At 34.7% G+C, this 15,323-nt stretch overlaps 1 protein-coding gene across 1 annotated transcript in view; it reads right to left on the bottom strand.

Moving 5' to 3' along the window:
- SDCCAG8 (SHH signaling and ciliogenesis regulator SDCCAG8) overlaps positions 1–15,323 on the bottom strand; it is a 261,854-nt gene that overhangs the window by 126,737 nt on the left and 119,794 nt on the right. Inside the window, 1 exon segment of the mRNA XM_020982077.2 lies at positions 8,161–8,303. Coding sequence (XP_020837736.1) covers positions 8,161–8,303 — 143 coding nt within the window.

Below are 15,323 nucleotides of genomic sequence, written 5' to 3'. Positions count from 1 at the left end.
ACAGAGGGCCTGGAACATAGTGGGTACTTAATAAATGCTTGTTAACTTTACTTACTGATCCCCCTAGCTGCTAGTGCCTTACATTCTGAGATGACTCAGAATGAGCCCCTAGTTGCTTCTGTGTTGTTTTTTCCTGAGAATATGAGCTCTTGGAGTGCAGGGATTGGTTCCATATTTCTTTGTATCCCAGTGCTTTCCCCTGTCACGTAGTAAGTTCCCAATAAGTGCCCAAGACTCTTTATTTTTGTTATTTATTTTACCTTTAAATAACATTTTATATCTTTTTTCTTTTTTTTAAAAAATAACATTATTCTAAATGAGGGTCATTGAGTTAATTCTTTATAGAATTTTGGTCCCATCTCACTCATCGAACTTTATTCTCAATTGTGGATTGGGAAAGGACACAAGCACTACATTCTTTAAGGTGGAGGAGAGAAAAACCTTTCTTCTTTCTCTGCTGTGATTCTTCAGAACATCAGTTGATTGTTTGATGGGATAATTGTTATCACCCTAAATGATTATGGGATCCAAGGAACATCAAAAGGAGCCCTCTTAGGGATGAAATGCCTGCTTCTGCTACATTTTGAACCTTTCCCATCCTAGACTAGGTTTGCTGGCTATGACAATACACAAGAGGGAGTAGACAGGGCAGACTTGCATCATACAGAGGAAGTTGGGTACATTGGGGAAAGGAGAAGGTGTGGGACACAGTCTGCTTCCTTTGTGGCTTCTTGACAGACTGTTTTGATACTGGAAAGGGGAGGGAAAATAGGCCTCGTTTAATTTAAAACAGCACCAAGGCCATCTATTTCCAGACTTTAAGACGTTGGTTGCACATATATCCATTTAAAATTATTTTGACACATTTTGACTAATTTATTCATGAAGGGAATACTAGAAAAATTAGCTTAATTTTAAATGGAAACATCAGATGAAAATTCTTGAGCAAAATACAGGAGAAAAGAAGAGAAATTTCAGCATAGAAACACATTGAAGTTTTGTCTTTGCTTCTCCTTGTTTATTGTCCAGACCTGGGATTTCACTGATTTCATTTTAATTCCTGATGAAGAAACTCAACATTTCCTCAACCAAAGAAAGCTGTCAAGTGTTCTGAAATGTGTGCTCTCAAGACTAGGTGGTGCATTAAGGGCTAGGTAACTTCTCCAGAGTCACCCAGCCAGCATGTGCCACAGGTGGGACTGAATTTGGGTTTTCCTGACTTTGAGGTCAGATCTCTCTTGACTGCACTGCATTGCCTCTGATCAACATTTGAGAAATCTTCAAATGAATATCTGTTCAGAAAAGTTTCTCTGTCCAGGGATGAAGAGTGTGGAATCCTAGAATCTCAGGGTTATAAAGGACCTGTGTCCAACTTTAATACTACTTTTGCATGATTAAAATTCATTCTCAGTTATTATATCCATGATAGACAGAGCTATATAAATAATCTCAAAGAGTAGGCAATCCAAAATTAATTTTCATTTTGCTTTGAAATATGCTTTTTGAACTTATATTTTAATACAGGTTACTTTTTGCTGTAATGGGAATAGAACACGCTTATGCGTGGAGCAGGTTAGGGATGGACTCGGAGTGTGGTCATAGAAAATCTTCTGGGAATTCACAACATTTTAAACAAAAGAACTAAGGCCTACTTGCCAAAGAGAACTAAACTAAAATTTCCTATAACTACCCTCACACAGTTCAGCCCTAACCTGCTCCATGCATAAATATTCCCATTACGACAAAATAAAATAATCTCTTTTAAAGCAAAATGTCAATATAAACAGAACTTCTCTTTATCTAATTCGAATTAGATCTCAAGATGAAAAAAGAGTAAAATACGTGCTGTATACAAAGGAAACAGAGGCAGCAAAAGATGTCAAAGAGTATCTTCAAGAATTTAAAGATACTGGTCTCAAAAAATCTACGTATTGATAATTGATATTGACAACTGATCATTCTATTTGCTATTTCAATGAAAAGTTAACACTACAGTTTAGCTATCTACTTATCAGGGTCACAGATAAAGTGATCTGGATGGAATTTTGGTAGGCACTTAATGCTTGTTGACTAATTGACGTAGTTCATAACATCAATCCACTGTTCCAATTGGGATAACTATATAGGGCATTGTTTCTATTTTGGATAGTTGTCTATCATTCAATCTCTTGTTTACAGAAACTATCCACAGAGAGGCACAGAAGAGAATGAAAATATATGCTCATGTACATCCTAGGCTCTATTTTAGTTTAACGGGCTGCCCATACTCTCTGTCCTGGAGAAAGCAAAGGGGAGACCGAAGAAGCCAGTCAGTGTCCTCTGGCCACACACAAAACTTTCCTCTTGAACTAAACTGGTGTTTCAGAAAGATGTTGTTTGGGAAGGGGATGTAATTTTACCTCCAGATTAAGGGTTACACATGCCCTTATGATAGTTACCACATATAGAGCAGGCAAATTGGGCTCAACAAGTGGTAAGAAAAATGGAAAAACATTAAAAACCATTATTTTAGCACGTTGTACAAATAATAAGTTGATCCTCTCCTGTGCTGAGTTACAGCTTTTTTTTTAAAAGAGTTTAATCTCATGCACCCCCTTTAAAAACTAAATATGTCAAAGGAATTTTAAAAACAAAATATGTAAATGAAAATATTTCATTGCTATATAAAGTAAAAACTTCTTTTCCAACTTACAACAAAATGAAGTAAAGAGGGAAAGAAGAAGAGAATATCGAAATTAGGTTAAATAGCTTAACTGGAGGGTGAGACTTAATGGAATCTTGGGGATGTATTCCGGGAAATTTCAACAAGTCAGGACTAAAATTTACTAAGATTTTGTATTACATGGCTAAGGAAGCTAGTAACTGTCATTTTTACTACATAAAAACATTTCACTTATGTTTCCGATTGTCTTTTTTTTCCATTAAAGAAAATAGTACAGTCAATCATAAGTATTTATAGAGCATCCTCTACTATGTAGGAAGGGAAGGTATTGTTGAAGATACAAAGCTGTATAATGTACTGTCCTTGCCCTGGGGGAGTTTACTACTTGGAGATCCAAATGAATGCTATTTATATTTAAACTACTGGTGACTCTACATGTATATCCACAAGGATGTACATAATATTTGATTAATTTATGTAACAGACAATAGAATTTTGGATAATCCTCATTGTAAGTAAATAACTTAAGAAAAGACATCTTTCCTCACGTTTTCAAGTATGTGAACATCATCAATGGTTTCATCATCTAATTACAAAAGAAAGTGGTACAAAACATAACTTATTTTATTGATAATTTATTGATAATTTCTCCAAACTACAACTGGATGCATATTTAAAAATAAAACAACTTTGCTTCTTGAGATAATTGAAAACAAAATAGTAGAGCACTGCTCCAATCAAATAAAAATAGAATTCAAGGAAAGTTAAATTTTAAACGACACAGAACTTTTTCATACTTATTAAGTAAAAATTTCTAAGAAGGGAGACATCTTCAATAATACATAAAGACCAGGAATTATGGGAACAGAGAGTCAAAGCCTTAAAATACATTCAATATGTATTGAAATATACATTATCATACAATTCAGTATATGTTTATTATTTCCAAGCATAATGCTGATGCTGTGGAGAAATTAAGGATGTCTAAGACAAAACCCTTGCCTTTCAGAAGCTTACAATTGAATAGAGATGACAAAAAATGCCTACAAATAGCTATAATACAGGACATCCATCCTTTCACTGATGCAACTCATTCAGCATTTTAGAAGTGCCAAAAGGAAAAAAAGTATTACAGAAATTCAAAGGGGAAAAAAAGCACTCATTTCCAACTAGGGCAATCAGAAAAAGTTCTATGAAGAAAGGTAGCCTTAATTTAAGAGTAGCCTTGAAGGATTCCGATAGGTGCACAAGGAAGAAAAGGACTTCCAAATACAGGGAATACGAAAGGAGAAGAGTAACAGGAATGTGCCAGGCATGTTAAGAAAACTTCAAGTAGTTTAGCTTGACTAGAGCAGAGTTAACATATCAGGTTAACCTGGGGTCCAAAGACTCTTACGGGATCTATAGGTAGATTTCAGGGGATCCCTGAACTTGGAAGGAAAACAAAATTACATCTTTATTTTCATTAACCTCTAATCGAAAATTAGCACTTTTTTTCAAATATGAATGGACGCAACAACTATTATTCTGAAAAAGGTATCATAAATTTCATCATACATGAGAGGTGGATGACATAAGAAAAGGTAAAGAACCTTTAATGTAAAGGATTAGTATGAGGTAAGGCTGGAATGGTGGTATGAGGCCAGATGATGGAGGGTTTTTAAATGTCAGAAGAGCAAGCTTAGACTTCAGTAGACAATGGGAAACAACCAAGACTTTTTGAGCAGTGGAAAGACACATAGCTAATTAATGGCAAAACCAGGATTGTGATGTAGCTTTCCTCATAGCCAGTATGGTGCTCTTTCTAAGATTCCAGCAGCCCAGGCCCTCTTTCTGTGATTTGTTACAGAAGACACACTTGGCTGATAAACTAGATAACCAAGCTTGTAACAATTGCTTATAAAATTAGAGTGAGTGGGCTTCAGGTAAAAGCCTATCCTTCAGACTAAAATGCATGACTCTTTTGTAGAATCTTTGTGCCAATCACTTCAATCTCCCAAGCCTTTTTCCCTTATTTCTAAGTGCACATCTGTGTTCAGGAGGACTAAGGTCTGAACTTCAGATAAGCTGGACACAGTAGAAAGAATACAGAACTTTGAGTCAGGAGAGACCTGAGTTTGAATCCTGCCTCTGACACTTACTAGTTGTGTGACTTAGGGCATTTGCTTTACTTCCCAGTCTTTCCTCATCAGTAAAGTGAGGGTAGTGACATCTAAATATTCACCTTAAGTAGGCAAAGGATTGTGAAAACTTTAAGGTGCTACATCAATGTCAGCTGAAACCTACTCCAAGAATCCTGAATTGGATGAAATCCTTAACACATATCAGGGGTTTTGTTTTTGTTTCTGTTTTTTTTCTTTTCTTTTCCTTTTTTTTTTTTTTAAATAAATGGCTAACATTTGTTGATGTTTCATTTGAAAAGTGGAAGGAGCCATAGATTTTGAAATCACAGGATTTGACTTCTACCACTTTCTACCATTATAACTCTGGGTGAGTCCCCTAACTTCTCAAGGTCTCGGATTTTTTTTTCACCTGTAAAATAACAAAAGGTTGGACTAGATGGCGTCTAAGGCCCCTTCCAGATCCAAATCTATGATGCTTCAACTAGAGCCACACACAGATGCAGCATTCCTGTGTAGTATCTGGGGGGGGGGGGGAAATTCCATTTTCTACACAGGCAAACAGAGAGATATGTTATGCATAGGTTCTTGGAAAACCTTTGGCTACAGAGAGTAACCAGAACTCAGATCATTATCAGAGTAAAAAAATATATATATATTTCATATACCAAGTGCCCAAATCTTCGTCCTTTCTTCTACTTTTTCATTCTCTCTTTCTCAACCCTTCACTAGTCAGTAAAGCCAAGACCCAGCTTTTTTACAGTTTGCAGTGCCCCCTCCCAACCTGGAAACTTAGAAGTTTAGGGAAGGTCATGATTTTGCCTTTCTGGAAAGCTCTTTATCTACATGGGGATTGTTGCTAAATGACTACATGGAACAGCTAATATAAAGCCTGATTACCCAAATATAGCATATCAGAGGGACTGTATTCAATAAATGCTGAATTCTTAGGTTCTGTCTTTTGCTTTTTATAAACTTTCAGGGAAAATTCCTTACCATTGGCAAGAAAGTATAAATAAGATTTGAGAAGTGAGGATTTTTTTCCTCAGATCATCCACATATTTCCACTCCATCTCCTTCTCCTCTCCCCTGAAGAACTGGATTCATTTTCATAGTTAAACTATTTATCATGTATTTTTAAAATTACATTTTTGAACTTCTGTTTAGAACATGAAGTTTTAAATGTTTAAGTTGAAGCTATATGGTGATTAGCCACCTGCCTTGCAGTTTGTTATTTTAGCAGCTGGTCTAAACTGAAATAGAAAAAAGGTTCACAAGCATCAAACTGAATGTATTTAATTTATTCAGTGAACATTTATTGAGCACCTACTGTGTGAAAGGCTCTGTGAAAGGCACTGAAGTGGATATACTGGATGAATAAAGAAAGGCAGTGGGGGAAAAAAAGCTTAGAAATCAGAATAAAGTGGTATAAGAGTAGAAAACTTTATCAACAATCTTGTGTTTTGCATGAAAAGGGTATATCTTGTCTGTACTCTGAATTTTTAATTCACCTACAATTTTATAAGCATTCATTTTGCCAACTATGTAGAGAAGACTCAGAAGGAAGCTGTAATTAAGAAAAGAATAATAACACTGAGAACTTGTTGGAAGTTCTATTTTTTGTGAAGCTAGTATGTTGTTTTCTAAAACCAGCTGAAATAAAGATCAACAGAAAACAATTTTATGAAGTACTAAGGTGATATAAATATTCTTTAAGGAAGAACAAAGAAACTAGTTGCCAATCATCCATTTTTAGCAGGTGCTGAATCTTAATGTGCTGTCCTTGGGAAAAAATGGTCTTGTTACAAGCAAAGGAAAAACTGCATAAAGAAACTCTCCATGGACTTTGACTTCTGAAATTGACTCCATGAATAAGACAGAATAGTATAAGGGCAAATCCAGCATTAATATTTATTTACTGATCCTCAGATGCACTGAGACATTAAAAGCTATCCATTTCTGTAACTTACCAGTACTTAACACACTAATGGCTGGTTCTCAATAGCAGTCTGACAGGGGAGAAACAATATTAACATTCTCATGATAAAGCTAAATTCTAAAACTTCCATGATTAAATGACTATATAAACTACACTGACATGTTCTTGATTCTACAACTACTTTCAATTTGCATTAAAAGAACAGTTATTATTCTGCATTATTAAGCAATTTTTTTTTCCTGATAAATTGTTTCAGCTATCAGGATTTTTTCAAGATATCACACATACCTAGATGACATTATATTGGATTTTTTTTTTGTAAAGAGGAGCTTGGCATACTATTTGGATTATTATCATAACAAAATGTTTTGAAGAAAGTTTTATTTTAGCAGAAGTAAAGGCATCTTAACATTACCCCAAAACTTTGGGAGGTTCATCAACCTCTAGAATATTTTTTCTCTCCAAATGCAGGCTGTTCAAGTGGTGCTTTCCTCCATCTGTTACTGTACCGTGTTCTGAATTATATTGTCATATTTAATGTAAAAGGGATCAGTCCCCATTTCATAGTTCAAATTCAACATGCTAGTGTTAATGGATGGCTGTTGTCTAACTGATTTTAGAATCTAATATCATGAAGATTTGTTATGTGTTTAGATAGCAAGATTCTCTATAAGACCAACTGGACCCCAAGATATATGAAGAATGTAGTTATTTGATATACAAATGAAAAAAAATTCTTATTAAAACTCAAAATATGCAGAAGCCACTAAAATGGGGGTTTGAAGAATTCAATACATTTATTTGATTGTTTTCTTTTCTTGTTTTAAAAATACATTCAGAATATTTGTTTCTTGGAATGTTCTGATCCTTTCTGGGGACCCATGCATATGGTACTGGAGTTTTATAATAAAGACCTTCACATATCACACTACAAGTAACAATATAATTTGCAATACATCCTTAGCAAACACATTTTTCAATGGGTCAATAGCAGTAAGCGTCATCTCTAAATTTTATGCCATTTACCACTCAAATTTTGCATCTTATACCTCTTTCTTCTCAATTTTCCTAGTACATTGCATTGTGATACAGCTATTTCCACATCAGAAGCTTCCAGCATTCTCCCCAAAATGTTAAACTCTGGTTCAAGCCCAGGTCTTTTAGAACTGGGGCACAAAGTGTGTCCTTTTGGCTGTTTTGAAAGTGAATCACTGAGACATGTGAGTCCTAGAGATGAAAGGTTGTGTTTTATATAAGCCACACTTATCATTCACATGTCTGGGTGTTTTGCTTCTACGTCTGCACGTTTCCTAATATGCCTGAAAGCTGTGCATGAAGCGAATGACTAAGACTGTCTGTAACAACTGCCTGGATGCCTGTGGAAAAAAAAAGAGTAGAACGAAATTTGTGCTATGGCATTTAATAGGATTAGGGGGTACCTGGTGAGGTGCAGTTGGTGCTCAGTTTTGCCCAGCAGTTCTGTCAGTTTTATGCACTCATCTCTGGCTCTTGCTCCGTCCTGCTGTGCTTGTTCAATACGCTGCTTGCTTTCATTCAGTTCTAATTTCAGTTTCTCTATTTCCTTGGGAAAAAAAATCCGTATAAAATCAATACAGTCACATTTTAAATTACTTTTATTTTCAACATAAATATAATAAATGATGATCAGAAAATTTAGGCACCCTTCCTTTTTTATGGCAAAAGGAAATGACTTGTCCAAAATGCAGATTAGTGAGATATTTTTTAGATTCTAAAATAAAGACTTATATTTTTAATGAAATAATTAAGTAGGAAGCTATTTGCTGTTCAATCCCTAGACCTTTACTTTTAATAATGTTCCCCCCTCTAAATCCCACCATTTTAAAATTTAACATTTGTGTATAGTGAAGTTAGCTATTTCATAAACATGGATTTATGTATGAAAAAATTGTTATTTAATATTGATACTTTGAATGCCATATGAAAGAGGTAAAACATTTAAAGATGTTTCCTACAGTAATATAGGGTATTAAAATGGAACTCAGGGTACTAAATATTCAAAGTATTTCACAACCTAGAATTTGGACAAAACATCGGACACAAGTTCTTTTAAATATCAACCAGATGCAGATTATTGAACTAACAATCTTGAAAGAAAATAAAAGAGCATTTTAGTTGTTATGATAGAAAAGTTACCCTCTTCACTATATGAAAAATCAGCACATCCTAGTCCTTATTTTCAGAAAGTTACACCAAACTGTCATTTAAATGTCCCCAAACAAATAATACTCAGAATAATAAATTTGAACATATATATCTTAGTGTTTAATTTAAAATTTTTTCATAAAACCTAACAAGTATAGTTAAAAAATAAAATCTTTAATATAATTATCAAATAAATAAAACCACAAGATATAAATGTAAAAAGAGAAGCTATGTTTTCTAATCAGGCAAAGAGCAATGGGTAATTTAAACACAGAAATACAAGATCCATTTGGAGAAAAAAGTCAAGATTAAGTACAAGAACTCAGAGTTCTGCTGTTACGTGCATTTTCAAACTCTCTTGATTCCTTTATCCAAATTTTAAATTTCTGAATAATTTCCAACTATTATATTAAGTCCATTATGCAGAGATAAGCATGACATTTAATTAATTATTTGTATTTTTCTTTTTACTATTTGCTCTTCCTTTTATAATAAGGGTTCGGTTTCTCTTTAACAAAACCATAGAATACTTAGAGGAGTATGAAATAGACTTTGCACACATACACTGGAATATTTAAAGGAACAGCACACATATATCTTTTTCATTCAGAGCAGAAGCAGTGCAGAACACCAGAAAAAAGCTGACTTTAGAGTCAGAAGACCTGGGTTCTCATCCCAACTCTTCTGCTCAGTAGCTATGTCACAGTAAGAAAGCTGCTTAATAACTCCCAGCCTCAGGTTCCCTATCAGCAAATAGGAACAATAATACAACACGTAATTCACAGAATTAGCAAGGAGTTTTGCAAATTGTTAAGTTCCATATAAATGTGAGCAACTGCTTACCCTGCTCCTTACCTTACTCCTCCATATTAGCTATTTTCCTCTTGTCCTTCATTTGGGATAGTAATTACAAATCAACCAAGAAATTATTTATATTAAATTTTAATTGATTCAACTAAGTAAAATTAAGAAAAGTAAAGAAGTATTATATTTGAATCATGCTATGGCTTTAAAACTTTATAAAATAGTCATTCATTCAAAAACACTAAGTATTGCCTATATATGAAGATATTGTGCTAAAAGCTTGAGAATTTTTTTTTTAAATTCGGCAGTTAGGTGGTGCAGTAGATACAGTCCCATCCCTGGAGTCAGGAGGACCTTAGTTCAAATCCAACCTCAGACACTAGCTGTGTGACCCTAGGTAAACCAATCAAACCCAATTGCCTCCAAAACAAAACACAAATGAACATGGTACCTCATCCTAGAGGAGATTACAATATAAACAGAAAGAAAATATCTAGACATATTAAAAGATCACAAATAATACAAGATACACTTTAAAAGTCAGATGAGTGGTACAAACAAAAAGTCCTACATACTTAAAGAGGTCACTGTGGACTGCAGTAATTAGTGCAGACATTTGTGATCACCAGAGTTGGAAGGACTGATCAAGAACAGGGAACTAAGACTCACAGACCATAGGGATGCCATAGATATAGCATAGCTTCAGCTCAGCAAGACCACTGGGGACAAGAAGGAATGTGGACAGTTTGGTGGATTTAGAAATGACTGAATGACTGGAGCCAAAGAGCAGTGATTAAAGGAAGTGGGTCAGCCTAGGCAGAAGTTCATATTTTGATGATTAAATTTCAATATACTTAATTTATTTTTGTAATCTTATTACATATTTTACTCATTTACAAACATTATTCTGATAAGAGATCCATAGGTTTCACCAGAGTGCCAAAGGGTCCATGACACACCCACAAAAAAATGTTAAGAACCTTTCACATAGAAGAGGTGCCTGTAATGTTCTCTCCCTCTTCACCTAAGGAACATGGAATCTCTTATTTCTTTTAACACTCAGCTCAAACATAATTTTCTACCTGAAGCCTTTTTTGATCCTTCCAATAGCAAATGTGCTCCTTTATCCTAAGCGATCTTGTATTCATTTAATATTTCTTCTGTATATACCAATTTATGAACATATGGTTTTCCTTGATAAAATGTAAGGTCCTTGAGAGCAGGGACTGCTTCATTTTTTCTGAATTCTCAGTGCCTGGCAAAAACTAAGCACTTAATGAAATCTTGTTGATTGATTGATTGATTGAATTGGAGTAGTCCAAGGCTCTGTCTTTGGCATTATTCTCTTCACCATTTTTTATCAATGACTTGGATGAAGGAAGAGATGGCATACTTGTCAGATTTTTAGATAACAAAAATCTAGGAAGGACAGCTAACATGTTGGATGAAGGAAATAAGGCTCAAAAAGGTTTCAACAGCTTAGAATGATGGGCCAAATCTAAGAGATGCTATTGAATAAAGATAAATGTAAAGGTCTACATTTGGATTGGGGGAAAAAATCAATAGTACAGAGATACAAGATAGGGAAGATGTGGTTAAACAACGATTCATGTGAAAAGGACATGAGGTTTTTGGTGGATGCAAACACAAAACAGATCAATAGTATGACTTGGCAGCCATCAATAGTTAATGCTATCTTAGGTGACAGTAAGAGAGGCACTGTATTCAGAAAAAAAAAAAGGGAGATTACAGTAACACCAATCTCTGCCCTGATCAGACTAGAATATCTTTTTATTTTTAGTGCCAAGTTTTAGTGTGACATTAGCAAGATAGTGTTCATGAAATAAGGTTAAAAAAAGCCCAGGATGATTAGGGGACTCAAAAATGAATCATATAACTGGTTAAAGGATATGGAGAATGCTGAGCTTCAAGAAGAGAAGATTTAAGGGTGACACAACTATCTCCAAATATATGAAGGATTGCCATGTGTAAGATGTTAGGTTTGCCCTGCTTGACTACAGAGAGCAGGAACAACAACTATAAAGAGGCATGATGTGACACTGAAATATAAGGAAAATATTCCTTAGTTTTCTAAAATGGATTCCTTTCTAAAATGAGGTAGTAAGTTTCACATTTCTAGAGATCTGTATTGTCTGGGTGACCACTTGTTAGGGATGCTGTAAGAGGGAATTCCTTTGTACCCTAGAACCTGTCAGTTGAACTGGGCCTTGAAGAATTGGGTGGAATTTAGGTATTACATAGGAGGAGAGAGGGTATTTTAAATGGAAGGACCCAAATAAGTAAAGGCAATAACTGAGACAAAAATGCAAAGAGCATTTTTTAGGGCACACAAAGACCAATCTCAGTGGAGTATATGGTTTATATAGGACAACAATTAAAGATAAAGGTAAAATTATTGAAATGAGGAAAGTGTTTTTGGGAGATAGTAGACAGACCAGTTTGGCTACCATTAAGGGGCTCTCAATGGGAAGAGTAGGAGAGAAAAGTGGAAAACTATGTTAGGGACTCTTGGTGAAGGGCCTGAAATGCCAAGTTAAGCATCTTACAGGATTCACAGAACTGTTTAAGGTTTTTGAATAGAAGAATGACATGGAGAGGTAATATTTATCTTAGTATCTTAGGAAGATTAGTCTGAAAATGTGTAGGAATATAGTATGAAGAGAATTGTAGTAGAATAGATATGAAGTGATGAGAGCCCACTACTAGGATGGAAAAGAAGGGAGATATGTGAAAGACAGTACAAAGAGAGAATAGGTTTAAGAGACTAATTAAATATAGGAACAAGAAACTGGAAAGAATTAGCAATAATGCCAAAGTTTTGAGTTCATTTGAGTGGGGAAAATGAACAGAAATAGGAAAATTCTAGGCTAATACTTTTTCTGAAAAAATCATTGAACTTCCATTCTTCATAATGACCACTATCCAGACCCCATGCATGGCTGGCAAGTTTGGTGCTTGCATATAAGAGTGGTCCACAGGTCACTAAACACTGGTAATTCAAATGAACATTTATATAACTGCTTCCCAATGAGACAACATTTTTCCTGCCTGGATTTCTCAACTCAATTCAACAAATATTTGTTGCTATCTACCAAGTGTAAGTTACTGTGATACCAGGAATACAAGCACTTATATTCTCTAGGCTCCTTTGTTCTCATGTCAGATACTCTGACTTGGTCCCTCTTGCTCCTCCTACAGGACAATTATTCAGATATAATCATCTCCTGAAAGAATCAGCTTGAATTGATCACCTGAGGCCCTATGATGTACCCTGTGATTGGAAGGCTCCCTTCACCTTGGTCCATCATGATCATAATTACAGCTTAGCCAATCACAGCTAGAGCTCCAACATGATAAAATTGTGACTTTATTCTTTAGAAATTTGGAAATAAACATAACTTCAGCTTACATTTAATTGTCAAATTAAACTGTTTTTTCCCCAATATATGTCAGCATATTTCTTGCCCTTCTCTGAAAAGAGTCAGCAATTTTATCTGCATTTAATTAATAAGGAAATGAGGCAATACCCATAGAAAGTAATTTGCCTTGGGATACTTGCATGGATAAGAGATGAAAACTAGAATTCAAAGTTACTGTTTTAATTCAGTAAAAGTACTTCCTCTCCAAAATAATACTAATAGTTAACATTTACACAGAATTTCAAGGTTTGCAAAGTGCTTCACATGTTATTTCACGTTAGCATCATTTCTTAAAGTGCTGAATAAAAGTATACCATGAAATTTCAAATGACAAAACCTAGAGATATCTAATGATCAATAATTTAGAGGATAGATTATAATCAGCTCCTTATTATCCTCACCAACAACAGGGATCATTGGCACAGATAATCAAAATCAACAAATAATCTGACCAGCTGGATCAGGGCTCTAGATCCACTCCCTCAGTGAGGGAAACTTGCCATGGCACCAACCCAGATGGGTGAAAGGAACTCTGATGCCAGAAATGCCACTCTCCCATTGGCAGGATTCCCTTCTGCATTGCCCAATTGGGTCAGGACCTCATCCCTATTCCACATGGTGCCCTAGGGATAAGAGATGTGGCCTTCATATATGATGCATGCTGAATGTGGCACACAACACACTGCACCGTAGGAGCACAATTCATCCACAACATAGAGATCTGGGTGACCTTCTTTGGGAAAACTCAATGGGGAAAAAACCCATATTACAAAAAAAAAAACCATTTAGGAAAGCATCATTCTTTTTTATACTTTAAACAAATATTGACCTTCAATTCCTTTAAATAGTGAGCAATTCTGGTGAATTTAAAGTATTATAGGATTTCCAAGGATTCAATTTATAGACAGGCTTTTAAGACTAAATCAACATGTAAAGTAGAGATCACCTCACAAACAAGAGCTGGATATATTTCTAGAGTCCTCAATGAACGCATATTTGGAATCATCATTGAACCTTTGGAGTCAAAATTTCTACACTGATTTCACCTGTTTTCTTGACTTGGAAGGAAACATCAGAAAGGAATGAATGTCTTAAGACACAATTCTAAGACTGAATATCATCTTAATAATATATAGAATGATTTTTAACTAAAAAAGGAAAAAGCATTTGAGAACCTTTACATTCTGGTAGCTTTTATTTATCCCATGTATTAAACCCTTCATGACTCTTTAAAAAAGTTCTCTTACAGCCTCTGAGAAATCTTACAGCCTCTAAAATCAATCTTTTACAATGAGGAGAAGAAAGGGAGGAGAAAAGGAGAGAGCAGAAAAGAACAGGGAAATATATAAGTGGCATTTTCAAGGGAATGAACCCAAGCCCTGGAAAGGGAAGCCAAACAAAACATAAATTATTAGAGCAATATGACAGATGAAGTAAAAAATTTTGGAGCTACAACTATTGTAAATTTATTTCACATGAACCCATGAAAGACTTCTATGAAACTATCTGAAAATCTATATGACACATGATGATGAAAATTACAACATGATAATTTAACACCTGAAAGAAAATTTTAGAAATTCCATCTGGCTTAGAGGTATTGATAAGGTTGAACCAATAAATTTAGTTCTCACCAATTGACCTTACTGCATTATTAATATATAGGTTGTTTTCACCCAATCAGTGACAAAAATTTGCTTTGTGTCTTGCCAAAATAAATTTATTACAAAGATAGATTCTTCATGGCCATTTACATGAGACCAAATTTATATCAAAGAAGTAGGAAGAACACTAATAATTATATGTTAAATATACTTTATAAATATTTCAAAAATCCCTCTACATCATGTGTCCCTATCTCCATTTGCTTCAGTCTCTAAAAAAAGATCATCCTTCTACTTTCTAAGCACCCCCCCCTTTTGCGCCTTCAACCCTACTGCTTCCTATCACTGAGAGTTTGCCCTCTTGATCATTTTCTCTTCATCCTTCTTCTCCTCCTTTTCTATTCCCTGCCCCTCTCTTTAACTGGCACAGAAGTTTTTTTGGTTGTTACTTAACTGTCCCCTCATATTCTTACTGCTGTGAGAATTCTATTTTTCAATTACCTAATTACTATCCAATATTCCATCATCCAATATTCTTAAATTATTTCTTATATTCTTCTTGTAGAAAAT

Source organism: Phascolarctos cinereus, unplaced genomic scaffold (assembly GCF_003287225.1).
Source record: "Phascolarctos cinereus isolate Bilbo 61053 unplaced genomic scaffold, phaCin_HiC Scaffold_5;HRSCAF=322, whole genome shotgun sequence".
Lineage (NCBI taxonomy): Eukaryota > Metazoa > Chordata > Mammalia > Diprotodontia > Phascolarctidae > Phascolarctos > Phascolarctos cinereus.
The sequence above is the reverse complement of the archived record's forward strand: the minus strand, read 5'-3'. Positions and strand labels throughout refer to the sequence as shown.